The 14,071-nt window shown below is 46.2% G+C and overlaps 1 protein-coding gene across 1 annotated transcript in view; it reads left to right on the top strand.

Moving 5' to 3' along the window:
* The window catches only part of LOC115316168, a 73,142-nt gene extending 59,426 nt beyond the window's left edge, over positions 1-13,716 (top strand). Inside the window, exon 5 of the mRNA XM_040222878.1 lies at positions 13,329-13,716. Coding sequence (XP_040078812.1) covers positions 13,329-13,716 — 388 coding nt within the window. The remainder of the gene's footprint in view (positions 1-13,328) is intronic.
* The last annotated feature ends 355 nt before the right edge of the window (positions 13,717-14,071 follow it).

The following is a 14,071-nucleotide window of genomic DNA, read 5'->3' as shown; positions in this document are numbered from 1 at the left end:
AGTGCCCATAAAAGTAGCCTTCATCCCCTATAGTTTAATGATTCAGAATAAATATAAGACATGAACGCTAAGACACGAACACTTCCCGGCTAACGGTATAATTAGGACATAAATGAGTAAGTAAGTCAAAACAGCAGAAGTAGCTTTTTATGGTATACAGAGTGCTTGACCATCTATGACTGCATGACTTAAAGGAGCTGTGCAACGATATTCAATTGGAATGTTTTTCTCTCTACACGAGCTTACTGGCACACCTGGGACTCAAGGATACTCACACGCAACGCCACTGGCCAAGAAACGCCTTTGTTGCGGTGTAATTTCAAGGACAAAAGCGATCATTTTCATTCAATCTCTCCTTTGCAAAATTTGATGACGTAACTCGGGGATCGCAGTACACCCAAGTGACGATATTTGAATGCGGCTCATAGATTGGACCCGAGCATTGCGTGGGCACTCGACTTGGGCTCGTGACAATTGCTATCTCGAGAAGCATTCGGGTTGTAACCCGTGTCCAATCGCTGCAACGATGACAATAGCCGAGCCATAACAATGTCTGGAACTCAGCGCGTGTCCTGCGCTTTGCCAACCCCAGCGCGTGGCTATGATCAACATTGGCGGCATATAATCGGCTCCAGATCACGTGGCCGCTTGTTCTGGCTGCGAGTTGAGGGGGTGAATGCTGCTCGTTTTTCTTAAATTTTTTTCTGGGACTTATATTGCGTGAGGTGAAAAACGAACGCGTGTTTCATAGGTCATTAACGTTAGGGATCCGTTTTACGCGGTATTTGTACAAAGTACAAAAATTGTTGCATTGCTCCTTTAAAAGTTGATAAGGAAAAGACACTAAATAAAACAAAGGGACAGCTATACCTGACATGTAAACATTATCTAATTCTTTTTAAACATAAACAAATACCTCGTCAAGCAGATTTTACAGCGTTTTACTAAAATAAAATAAAATCCTTTTTCCCTATTTTAACAAAATCAAATAATATTGCTGTCCCTGCACTCAAAAGTACAGTGTTCTAGAGGGTGTAGTGGCAAGAGCGGCGCCCGCTTACAATGAAGCGCGTGAAGACGGTCGATGTAGATACCGCGAGTGGCGCTGGAGTTCTGTGCCCTAGGAGAATTAATGGCACGTGTGTGATGAACGAAGAAGACGACGAGGGTGACGCGGCACGCTTCTCCAAAATTTAGCACCGCAGAACTTCTTTCGCAGCTATTAAGCCTGCAGCCCAAGTGATAGCGTTGCTGAACGATGCGTCAGTACTGGGGGGGGGGGGGGGGGGGGGGGAGTCGATATTAATTAAATAATCTCCCTCAAAACACGCGAATATTTCAAGTAGAGGATAGCACACACTCTAGAGGCATTAGTCCAAAGGCAGAACTACAATTTACTATACTTCGTTTCACCTTATGTTGTACCGCAGCGAAGGCTAGAAGCGCGAGCTCATAGCGTTAGCAGCTGCTCTTAATTCACGAGCGCTTGTGCCGCCGAGATGTGCCCCAGAGCATGGAGCTCGCGCTTGTAGCCTTTCCTGCGGTACATCATAAGGTGAAACAGAGTATACAGAACAACATTAGCAGTTGTTTCGCACCGCGAAAAGCTCCAGTCAAACCACAGTAGTAAGCGCCGAACAGCGCTGATGATGGGGCTGACGGGGGCGCGCTCCTAGGGCACAGAACAGCAGCGCCATGGTGTCGTCTACGCGCAAAATCTTCACAAAGCGGCCGCCGCTTTTGCCACTACAACCCCCTCTAGAACACTCCACTCAAAATTGTGAAATAAAATCGTACGACAATTCTTTGTTTACAAATGAAGAAATCGTTCATTCCTTCTGGTACGATCCGTTCAAAAAATGGCAAGTCAGAGAGGGCAGAGATGTGCAAAAGCAGCACACGAGTTCGGAGCCGAGCCAGAAACAAGATGGCAACGGCAGGGAAGAGATTCACTTGTCCTGCCTCCAGCGCGAGATTCCTATACGGGGCACAGGTTCGTCTGCTTCTTTTGCAGGGGTTGTGGTGACGTCAGAACGTCGAGCTCCGATTGGTTCTCAATGAAGGATAGTGGGTAGACTTCAAGGCAGCTTGCTTTGAGGTATACGCACTATCCTTCAATCGGAGCCAAATTGAGCTCGAGGTCTTTGTGGCGTCACCGCAACTCCTGCGCATGAAGCAGACGACTTGCTCTGCGCATACGTTCGACAACTCTCGGCGCCTCGTGAGACTGGAGCTTGCACGCATCCAAAGCACGGCCAAAGGCAACGAGCACGTGCTCAAGGCCAAGCGTTAAAAAAGACACCCTGCTGTTCTCAGGTGGCACTCAGATGGTCGAACGAAGTTTTAGCAAACGCCCAAGTTTTATCAAAAGACACTTTAGCTAACGATCAGGCGCTGAAAAGCGGCGTTTACGGGTGGGCCAGGTGGGTTAACACATTTGTAATCATCCGCCGAAAACTGTCGATGCGAAGCGGCGTGAACGGAGAGGACGGGTGGGTTGACAGGCGCCCTAGTCATTCGCTAAAACGTCGATTGTCTCAAATGACCGCCGTTCGTTAAAACTTCATTCGCTCGTGTGGTATGGACCCGCACTATAATTTCATTCAATTGTAAGCCCATGTCCTACGTTCTTTTGGACTAGACTGCTTTCGAACGAGCTACGTTACGGCCAAAATAGCAAGCCGTCGCAGAACCCGGCGATTCCCTCAACGTGGCAGACGGGCGAAAATGTGGTTGTCTCGTAATGTCGTAAAAAGTTAGCAAACTGTTTTCTTAGTGTGAGAGCGCAAATATTTGCAGACATGCCACTTCCGACACTTGCAGTCTGATGAGACGCACCTTCTCTATCTACTGGTCTGCTCCGCTCGCTAATTCCGAGTGCTTCAAACGCGTCCTTTTCGGAGCGCTCGTCTTGCGCTGCTGATCCAGTTCAAGTTGGCCTTCTCCTCCCTCTAAATTTGTTCCAGCGCCCGCGCAGTGGTGCACTCCAACGCCGTCGAAGCTGATCCACGGGATTCGACGGAGCAGCAAGAAGTACACAGATGATCGCTACGTCAGTTCCTTTAACTCGGCGATCCGTATGAGGGTTCAGGTCGCCGTACCGTGCGGACCATCGAGTCACATCTGTTCGAACGCATCGGTTCTTTACGCGGGATTATTACTGCTCTAAGACCCTTAGAGCAGTAATAATCCCGGTACTAGGTAGGACCCCTACCTAGTACCGAGGTGGGTCTGGAGCGAGAAAAATTGTAAGCGCTAACATTCGTGATTCTCAGAGGAAGAATATAAACAAATTGAGAGTCCTTCCACCTCGTGAAGAGGGAAGTCCAGCGAAGCTGGCGCTCTGGTGGGATTTGCTACGTCGGGCTGGGAGCAGTGGCAACGGCGCTTTCACGTTCCAGGCGTGCCCATTATCGTTTCTGGGCGCGCCGACGCTCCTCGTACTCCGACTGACCCTCTTCGGAACGTACGACACGAGTGCGACCCATGTGAAGCCTGAAGTCCAACTGATAAGGACAGTGGCACGATCTTCAGCAGGTGACCGCCGAAGTGCGCGCGACATTGCACAATGTCAGGGGGAGAGAGACGTCACGCGTGGGGTAGGCGCGCGCGTGCGGCGCCGGCGTCAGCAGCATTAACTGTTCCAAAGCGAAAACCTAAACAAAATCTATTTTGCAGGCGCGTCCAACGCTTTATTTTTGTTATTTACTTCGAGTCTTTTATTCAAGGAAGGCCAAATTAACTTCACAAAATTGTTAGTCTGCGCTCGTTCTAACGCCGGACACGACCTGCCAGAACCTAACTATAGACAGCTTCGCTGTAATAATGAACGACAAAAAAACCTGATGGAAGCAGGTGGCGTGTCTATTTTTCGCAACTGGTTGTTTACCTTTTACCACTGCAAACTGCCATCATTTCTTCGTACAACAAAGCAAAAAAAGGCAAGGCAATGGCCATGCAAGCGACAGTTTGCTTCCTTTTTGTGTTTTTAAAAGTCTTACCTATGCCCAGCCTCTGTCGCCTGCTCCTTCCGCAGCTGGACAGTGAAAGTAGTGAGTCGTCCCCGGAAAGATCACTCGGCTAGTCAACTTGTAGCAGCTGCCATAATGAACGGTGGACCGCCTCCACCGAGTCGTTCCAAAAATGCCATCTTCGCTGGTCGATTTGCACTAGTAGAAAAAAGGGGACCAAAAGGAGGTAACAGACCGCCTTTACCGCCCTCCTCCGGGCCAGGGGGGGAGCGCTCCACTTGTTACCTCCTCAGGCGCAGCAGACACTAAGAATGCGTTGCTACAAGGTGAAGTTCCCGTCGAAGGAGCAGCAACGAGGTAAATATTACCTCACAAAAGGTGCATCTGTTTGGGCGCTGCCAGAGCCTGGGCGCTGCGATTGGCTCTGGAAAGGCGCAAACGAGTTCGCTAATTGGTCTTCTCATATGACACGTCATTCTTCGTGCATGCATGGGAGAGCGCCTGCCCGGTGCCAAGCGCGTTCCCCGCCGACGCTCCGCTCCGGTCATAACGGTCTTTCTTCTCGAACGTTCGACGGAGGCGTCCCAGCGTAGGGACGTTCTTTATTGTTCTGTTCGGCTCAGTCTCTTCTTACGAAGTCACCGAGAGCGCGGCATTGACCTCAGTCGAAGATCTAAGTCGTGTGCATCGTATGCAAGTAAGGAAATGTTCTGCGCGGGCGGCAGTTGGCGTCGGTTATGACCGCCCCGGATTGGCGACCCCCGTTTTCCTTAGACAAAGGGTTGGCGGACATGTTTGCACGTTTGAAGGCGTCGAGCGTTCGATAAAATTAGCGTATGGCGCGAACGCAGACACGGTTTAAAGCATCGAAGTTCATAAAGAGCAAGAACAGGAATGACTGTCGCTTGCACTAGCGCATATTTAGAACGTTGACATACGCTAACCAGTGGCGTAGCCAGGAGCTTTTCCCGGTGTATGTGTGTGCGGGTGAAGCAACGGGGAGAGCGGCGGCCCGGTGAGCCTGGAGCCGGGCGCCAAGACGCCTTGTGAATCGGGGGTCGCCTACATTTAAGGCGTGAGGGGTAGGTGGCTTTCTCTTTTTGGGGCTGTTGCTGTGTCGCATCGGACGTTAATTTGAGGGTCTGATCAAATATTTGAAAATCTCATGAGGTGGTTGTTGCGTTCTTTTTTGTTTGTTTTTTCGCAGAGCAGTACACGATGAGGCATTCATTGGCGGCACTGGCCAACCGGCGTGATTAATTCTCAACGCCGTTGATATTTGTAAAAGTCAGTGTTAAACGCTGATCTTTAATAGCAACATTTTTTTATTTTAAAGAAGTTTAACGAATATTTTGGTAAAATGTCACGTTATCTTGAAATACCGAATATAAATGTCGAAGCTAACTATTCGTGCGCTTCAAAAACGTTAATAGTAGTATATTACGGAATAAGGTCAAGAAGTTGTTACCGGCAGCAAGACTATTTATTGCCTTGGCATTTTCTTTGCGTGTGATCAGGCACTTCTAAATGTCTGATCATTCAGTAGGTGAGTTAGATATGGCTCAAGTTTGCATTATTTGAAGTTGATTGAATATATTTCTTTCGTCTTGCGGCAACGTTGTAGGGTAATTTCGTCAAAAATACTGGATGCCTGCTACATTGGACGCATCTCATGACAGTTCTTAACACTGTTTACTGCCGGTAAAGGGGTATCCACACGAAGGAGAACTCCGCGGACGGAGCTCGTGACGTCAACAACCCGGGAAACTCCGTCCCCGGCTCCGCCGCGTGCACCGGCGGAGCTTTCGTGCTGACAGCACGAAGCCTCCGCGCCTCCGTTAAAGGGGTATTCACACGAAGGAGAAATCCCGGGGATTTCTCCCCGGCACGCGCATCCCACGACAAAAAAGACAGGCTTTGCGATGTGCAAAAGCCTCGCGTTTTCATCTCGTGATTCGCGCGTGCCGGGGAGAAATCCCGGGGATTTCTCCCTCGTGTGAATACCCCTTAAGGGGTATCCACACGAAGGAGAAATCCGCCACTTTCCTCCGCGGATCGCGCATCACGTGAGACATACGCCATCCCTTTTCGACGCCTCGCGGCGCGTTCTCCTCCGTGGCGGAGGCGCGGAGGCTTTGTGCCGACAGCACGAAAGCTCCGCAAGTGCACGCGGCGGAGCCGGGGACGGCGTTTCCCGGGATGTTGACGTCACGACATCCGTCCGCGGAGTTCTCCTTCGTGTGGATACCCCTTTACGGAGGAGGACGGCGCCGCGAGGCGTCAAAAAGGGATGACGTATGTCTCACGTGAAGCGCGCTCCGCGGAGGAAAGGGGCGGATTTCTCCTTCGTTTGGATACCTCATAACCGTAGTCCGACATTTTATTTTGATTTTCTTCCCACCTGTGCACTTGAGATGGGGCTCTTGATCTTTATGTTTATTTTGTGTTGTGCTATTTGTTTATTTCCGAGAGAAAATTGAGGGTATACTTCGAGTAAATCAATTATAGTAAGACACACAAGGCGCTTGAGTGTGTCGTTTCCGGTGTTCTTTTTTGTGTTTTCGTCCTTTTGTGCTGTTCTTCTCATGCCTAAATAAAACATACATTCGATTTTAATCTGGCAAATAACTTCGGCAAAAAGAATTTACATATTTGCTGAAGTTCGACATTTGGCGGTTAGAAATTATTCGTGCGCTTCGCAAACATCAATACTAGTATATTACGGAATAAGATCAATAATCTATTGCCGGCAAAGAGACTAGCAAGTATATTGTTGTCCTGGCTTTTTTTTTTTTTGCGTGTGATCAGGCATTTTTAAAAGTCTCATCATTCAGTAGGCGAGTCTGATAGCTCGAGTTTGCATTATTTGAAGTTGGTTGAATATATTTCTTTTCTCCTGCGTCAACGTTGTAGGGTTATTTCGTCGAGGGTACTGCATGCCTGCTACCTTGGACGCATCTCGTGACAGTTCTTAACACTCTTTACTGCAGGTAAGCGTAGTCAGATATATTATTTTGATGTTCTGGTTCGCATTTGGGCACTTGAAATGAAGTTCTTGATTTTTATCTTTTTTTGTGTGTTTGTGTGCGTGGTGTTCGTTCATTTTCCAGAGAAAATCGAGAGTATACTTTGAGTAAATAAAGTAGAGTGAGACACAGAAGCCGCTTTTCCGGTGTGCTCTTTTTTGTGTTTTTCTCCTTGTGTGCTGTTCTTCTCATGTCTAAATAAAACATGCATTCAATTTTAATCTGGCAGAGCACTTCGGCAAAAATATTTGCATATTTGCCGAACTTCGGCAGTTAAGGTTGGCGCTCATGGGAGTCTGCTGTGGTGCTGAGTAGCTAATCTAGTGTAGCACTCTGTGGCGTATGTTCTTCCTCTGTCCTTGTCCTAAAGCGTAATCATGTTTTTTTTTTACGTGCGATACCAGCTCGCCCAACAATCAGCACTTGTATATAATAATCTGCTACAGTAGTTGTACCCCTTTGACTAAGATTTTTAGTCACCTAAGTAAATCGGGGTGATAAATTTAAACATCACCAGTGAATACAAAGTTCTCACTAATCTACGATTATCACCTGCCATGTGATAATTTTAGTCAATGGTGGTTAGTCAACAGTTAAATTGGTCACGTGTCGTATGTATGGTTGATGCTTCATAATGCTGGAATCAGTGGCCCATCAAATGCTCTAAATGCGTCTTAGAAAAATCTAATATTTCTCCACAGTTTCTTTAAATTGGGGATGATAGTTTTCAACTTCACATCACATGATTTTCAATTTTTTTTTTTTTTGGTTCCAGGCAGGCAGTGGAATTTACCCGGTGGCTGTCAGCTCAAGCCTAATTAATCCTGAGGCGCCCAGTTATGTGGCAGTAAAGGGAGACCTCGAAGCCGCGTAACCTGCTGAGGCAGTCCTGGTTGCATTATGCCTCTACTTCATATTTAACTATGACTACCATCACCAATTTAGCCGCAGATTCATTGCATTAGAGTACTTATTTGATCTAAAACTCAAATGTGGAGTTACGTGCAACACATTGCTTTCAAACCTAAAAGAAATTCCAAAAAGTGTTTTCTTTTTTAAAGCCTTTTTATGCAGGTTTAGGAAATTTTTTTTATGTCGTTTGTTTAAAGCTTTTTTTCACATAAGGCAGGATGGTTGATTCTGAGCGTTGCAGAAGGCCAATGATATTGCTTTATAGTCACATTTTTTGTAATTTCCAAGATCACAACTTTTTGCTTTGTGCACCATTGGCATACTTAATTTATTTCAGTCTACTTCATACTCGGTGCCTGAAAGCATTCGAGGGTTGTGGCTCTATGTTCACATTGATTTGTGATTGCAAGGTTAAAATACGAGATGGTTTTTGATGGCTTGCACGGTTTAAATAAAAGATAGTCAAAACCGATTTTTGCGATTCATTTGATGGGGGTTAGATCTCTTTGGCCCTCGCTGTAGTTTGTTGCAGCTCATTAGCAGTAGGAAAGACGAGCCCTTTCTTCTTTTCCCCTTAGAAAAGCAAATCCCGGAGTCTGTTTTCCTCTACACCAGCCTTCATTCGACTACTGTGGATAGGACGGGCATGGGGTACTGCTGTCCTTGAGTTGCAACACACAAGTCATTGCTAGTCGTGTCTCGGTTTGTGTTGCTGTTTGCAATATGTGTGACACAGAATCTATGTTATGTCACAGTGCTTTCATTTTGATTCTGGTTTGTACAAATTTCAGTTCACCCCGATGAAGTTTCGCTATTTCAAGCAGTGTTCCAAGCATCCACTGTTACTTTCCGGGTAGACATTGATTATGTACTTTTTTGTGATCATTTTATTGACTGTCGCGAACTATAGAGCCCCGAAAGTGTTGGTCCAAATGCCTTTAATGCGCTTAGTGGTTTCATCTTGTACCTTTTATAAGATGTGTAGTCATGCCATTGATTTTTATGCCATTTTATTTGTGACAGCCACAATAAAACGTTGCCATTTATTTTCAGGACTAGGCCGTCTTCATCTATTATAAGGCCCTCAATTGAAGCTTGTACTATCACGCCCACAAAGGGCCATAGTACTTTCCTTTAGGTGGTAAAAGTGATTCCATCAAGTCTACATTTAACCTGTAATAAAGTGGTTAACTGGGCCAGTTGGTTGCTGTTATACATGATGGAGAAACCACCTTTGAAAGCGCGGACTAGGAAGAACAAACACGACAGAATAGCCCTGTCCTCTCGTGTATGTTTTTCGTAGTCCGCGTTTTCTGAGCTGTTTTTTCATAGTGTACATTTAACCCCAAAGTGGATCATAGTTCCCTCCATAAGGGGGTAAAGTAAGTTGAAACTAGAGGCGTGTACTATTGCCCCCCAAATGGGGTAACTGTTCCCTCTATATGGAGCGAAAACCAGCCCCCTATAGCATGTGCCGTTGCCTCCAAAAGTAGGTAAAAGCATCGCCCTCAATTATGTTGTCTTACCTCTCAATATGGTTGAAGTTCCCCCCTAAACGAGGTAAAGGCTGACCTTGAAAGGATGCACTTTTAACCCCAAAAGGAACTAAGGTTACCTTCAAAAGGAGGCAATGTTGCACCCTAACCCAGGGGGTAAGTTTGCACCCTCGTTGCAGGGGTTAACGTTACCTCCAAAAAGGGTTAGCTCTGTGTGCAAATCGCTTACCCCCTTAAAAAGGGTACTACAGCACCTTTTTTTTTTAAGAGTGTGGTTAGGGGCAAACGGAGCTGATTGCTATCTCCCTCGCAGATTTGGAAAGCGTTTGAAAGCTACCATCGGCATTCACCATACGGCATGGTAAAATTGACACGGCTTCGACATATTCGCTCTTTGTACCCCTTTTTTTTTCGCCTTGTTTCTGAAGTTTTTGCACATGGCGAAGCCTTCTATATTCTGTTCGCTCTTAAGCTGAGACTGTCACCATACCTACAAGCGCGAACTAGCCCACGCTCCTGGCTTTGAGACGTGCATCTCTAGCGCGAGTGTTTATTCTGCGGAAGAACGCTTTAAAGCAGCAACCTCGAGCTCTCGTGCTCGTGGCATCGGCTGCATTCTAAACCTAAGAGTGAACAGAATATAGACGCGTCATGATGTTCTCCCTTCTGCTTCTCTTGTTTCCTTCTTTTCGTTTCATTGTTGTAGCCGGCGGAGCTCGCGCGCGCATGTCTTGGACAGCCGGTTGCGCTTTAGTCACCTTTTTGGATGATAAATTGGAGTAGCATTAAGGGTGCGATTCTGTATATAATGTGACCCATCCATCGTCCCGTGCAGCCATCACCCTGATTATCGTCATCATCACCACCGACCCCGATAGCTCGCGCTGCCCCCTCGGGGCAGCGCCCGGGTCAGTTTAAATATAAAGATAATTGAAACCGGTCGTCAAGCCTCTGTCTCCTTCACAATAAATATAAGGTATCCTAGTGAGGGTTAGTCAGCCTTTCAAGAACAATCGAAAACCATTCCACACAGCGCTAGGTGACGGAGCATTAAACACTTAACCCATCTGTGATTCCCGTCTCCAATACTAACGCCCGTTTGTCCATGTCTTCAGCACTGCTCCCATCGACGCCATCATAATCAGGACACACATAGAAGATAGCATTTCTGGTACAACGTGCAAAATCACGGGCCCAAACGTCTTCCTGCAGTCATGGAACTTGTACGAAACATCAATGGTGAGAAAATTTGTTATCTTGAAGCGAATCACTGAAATGTTACAGGAGCAACCCATGTGTTGGTAACCAAATATACAAGGTATTCCACGTAACTTGAGCTAAGGTTTACATATCTTTGGTGCTTTTAGAAATACGAAACCAAGCGAATAAGTATTTTCATTGTTTGGAGCGTCAGGCTATTTTTTTATTTTTGCCAATTAAATAATTAGTTTTGCTTAATGAATTAACCTTTTTAATATTTACTTTAGAGCAAACGTTCCAGTGACAAATATGCAGAGCGTCCCCAGAAGCATCCAATCAAGTGTTTTTTTTATCAAGAAACCTTCGAATTTTTTTTTCTTTATGAGCTTCGAAATAAATTTTTTATTTATGAAAAAAAAGTGTTACCTTGAGCATGTGCACGTTGTAGTGTAGTGCTTTCAGCCGTGGCTTCAATATACCATGCATGAATGCTAAATTGAGCCCTGTTGACTGAAAGCTGTTTGAGAAATTCGCATTTTTTTATAATTCGGACATTTTTTTTGAAGCCCGGAAGAACGAACCTTGTTAGAGGTTTCTTAAATAAAACCACTGAATTCGATGTTTCTGGGGACGCTCTACAACTTTGTCATTTGAGCTTTAGCTTACAATTGAATATTTCAAAAGTTCATTGCTTGGTCTTAATTAATTAGTTCATTGGAAAAAACAAAACAAATATATTGACTCGTTAGAAACAATGAACAAAATTATATGTTTGCTTTGGTCTTCTTAAAATGCACCAAAATATTTCTAAATCTTGGCTCAACTTACATGGAATACCCTGTATATGCGAGACTATACTCTACAGGGCCGACACCATCTAGAATAATCACAGCCTGTGCACTAAACCTCTGACGTCATCACGGTGAGATTGAGAGAAAACACAAATTGGAAACGGGTGCTGCGTCAGCGCTCGGCGAAGCCTCGTGTCCAATCAACGCATTGAAGGACCTCTGGCACCGGGCTCAGGTTCACTTGTGCCATCAAACAGTGGTGACGTTCTATGGCGGAGGGGGAGGTCGCTCGCAGGCCTTGATTGATCGAGGTGGTGTTAACAGCGTATTCTAGATTACCGATCTTTTGTGCGGTCGGGAAATGAAGTTGTCTTGCTTCAAGGAAATATAATTTTCGTTTTTTGTCATATAACAGTTGGAAGTACACCACATGTCACGAGGCAGAATATAATACTGTATCGCTTTGCTTCCTGACTCTAACTCAGCTAAAACTCTTTCTGTCTCTTCTTGACGTTTAACATGTGGTGATCTAACTTCAGGGTTTGTCCAGTGGGTTTCCCACGAAAAACCACCAAACCTCCTTCACGTGTTCTACGATTTCAAAATTTATATTCAACCCTATTATTTTGGAATGCACGGAGCGCTTCTTCGAGTACACCAAAGTGACTTTCACACTTGGTTGTCCTCAAGAGGCTCAACCCTATGTATACTGTTTTAAGCTACGTTGCCAAGGCTAGCGCCGCCTCCAGAGTGATTCACCCCGGCTGCTGCCAGAGCAATGAACGTTGCTTCGTCTCTCGTCTCATTGTCACCGCTCGCGTCCGAAGTGGACGTTTTCGAGCACTGCGAAAGCCACGCTAGCCTTGCAATTGACCCAGAAAAAGTTTACAAGGAGTGTAGTTGTGTTAAAGAGATCCATCTGTAGGCACTTCTTACTGTTCCATTATAAGTTCCCGGTCAATTGCTTTTATTATTTTCTCTTCGTTTATTCTCATTTACATCCTGCCTACTGCGCATTTAGGCATTATGCAACGGAAGTGTGTGTGTATGTGGGGGGGGGGGGGGGGGGGTCACATAAACAAATGCGTAGAAGAAACAAATTAAAAAAACAAAGAGAAACACAACATACAAACCTTTATACTTGAACACAAGTTTGTATCGTTCCGTAAAAACAGCACCCTCTGGAATTAAAACTAACTCTCCTTGAAGTAAATTGCAGTCGTGACTAATCTGTACAAGGCATAAAAAAAGTACAAAACTAAGTCTGATAGCAGAATTTTTCTCCTTTTTTAACGTGAAACGTTCTTTCACTGGGTGTTCGGCATTTCGTTAAGCCCAAAAGTGAAGCCTGGATAAAAGCGTGGCCGCGAAGCTCGGCTCTGATTGATTCTGACTGCAAGAGAAAAGGCCATCGCAGTGAAAAAGCGCTTCCGCCGCATGGGAATCGAGCCCAAACCATTTCGATCGTTAAGCGAGTGTCGTTCCAGCATGTCACGACACTCTTTTTTTATTTACTACCGGTTTCTTAACATGTAAAATCAAACACAAGGACACAAGCATAAAGCGAAGCAAGCTAAAAGTAAATGGAAGTTAAAAAGTCGAGCCAACGTTTGGCTAGCGCTCAGGTTCTAAAATTGCCTCATCGACAGCAAAACTTGGATGGTCAGGAGTCACTCAGAAACGCAGTGCTGTGTGTTCCTGTCTTCGAAGTTTGTTATTACACCTTCGTGGAAGTACTCCCCTGCCTCACACGCATCGCTGTCGGCATAGCGCACGGCCATTGGAATACTCTAGATACTATGTGTTGTATCAGCGATTTCGTATTGTGCGCTGGCCTAGCCATGTATCAGCATTGGGGAGCGCACTTTAGCGCCTGCTGTGATAACCAGCGCCGCCGGGTAATCTTTTATTCGTTTTTACCTATATAAAAAGATACGCGAACTGTATGTACAGCAGATGCTGTCTGGAAATAAACTTGTTGAAACAGACTGCGTTGGCCCATGTAACAAATGGCGACGAGGATGGTATTGTGAAGCCAGACCAGCCAGACGCAATGACGTCCTCCCTAGGAAAGCTGGCAGAGTTCTGCCAGGACACAGGCAACATCGACATCTATCTCGAAAAGTTCGAGCAGTTTTCAAGTGCCAACAGAATTGACACCAGTAAGAAGCTGCCAGTCTTCTTGACAGTACTAGGAGAAAAGACTTACGTGACGCTGCGCAGTCTGCTGTTGCCGAAGACGCCCACCGAGGTGAAGTACGAAGATTCGGCGAAGGTACTGCAGCAGCACTACGCTCCGAAACCGTCCGTGGTTACGTGAGGGACCACTTCTATCGGCGACACCAGGAGCAGAGTGAAAGCATCCCACAATTTACCGTGGCACTGAAAAGACTGACTTCGACGTGTTCCTTTGGAAACTTCCATGAGGACGCTCTTCGAGACCGGCCGATTGCCGGAAGACGGACGCCATCAGGTGCCGTCTTCTTGCACAGCCGGACAACGAGGTGAATAAGAGCGAGCCTGCAACATCGTCACTGCCATGGAAGCAGCACAAAAGGACACCAAGGACATGCTGGGTGACACCGCCACAACAAGCTCCGAGGTCGTGTAGAGGCAGTGCGGCTTCGGCAAGTCACGCAAGCCGGCCGCGACAAAGCAACTAGGAATAAGCAGCG

The sequence above is a fragment of the Ixodes scapularis genome, unplaced genomic scaffold (genome assembly GCF_016920785.2).
Source record: "Ixodes scapularis isolate PalLabHiFi unplaced genomic scaffold, ASM1692078v2 PGA_scaffold1__304_contigs__length_218370807, whole genome shotgun sequence".
NCBI lineage: Eukaryota > Metazoa > Arthropoda > Arachnida > Ixodida > Ixodidae > Ixodes > Ixodes scapularis.
Note: the sequence above shows the minus strand (reverse complement) of the source record. Positions and strands in the feature narration are given on the sequence as shown.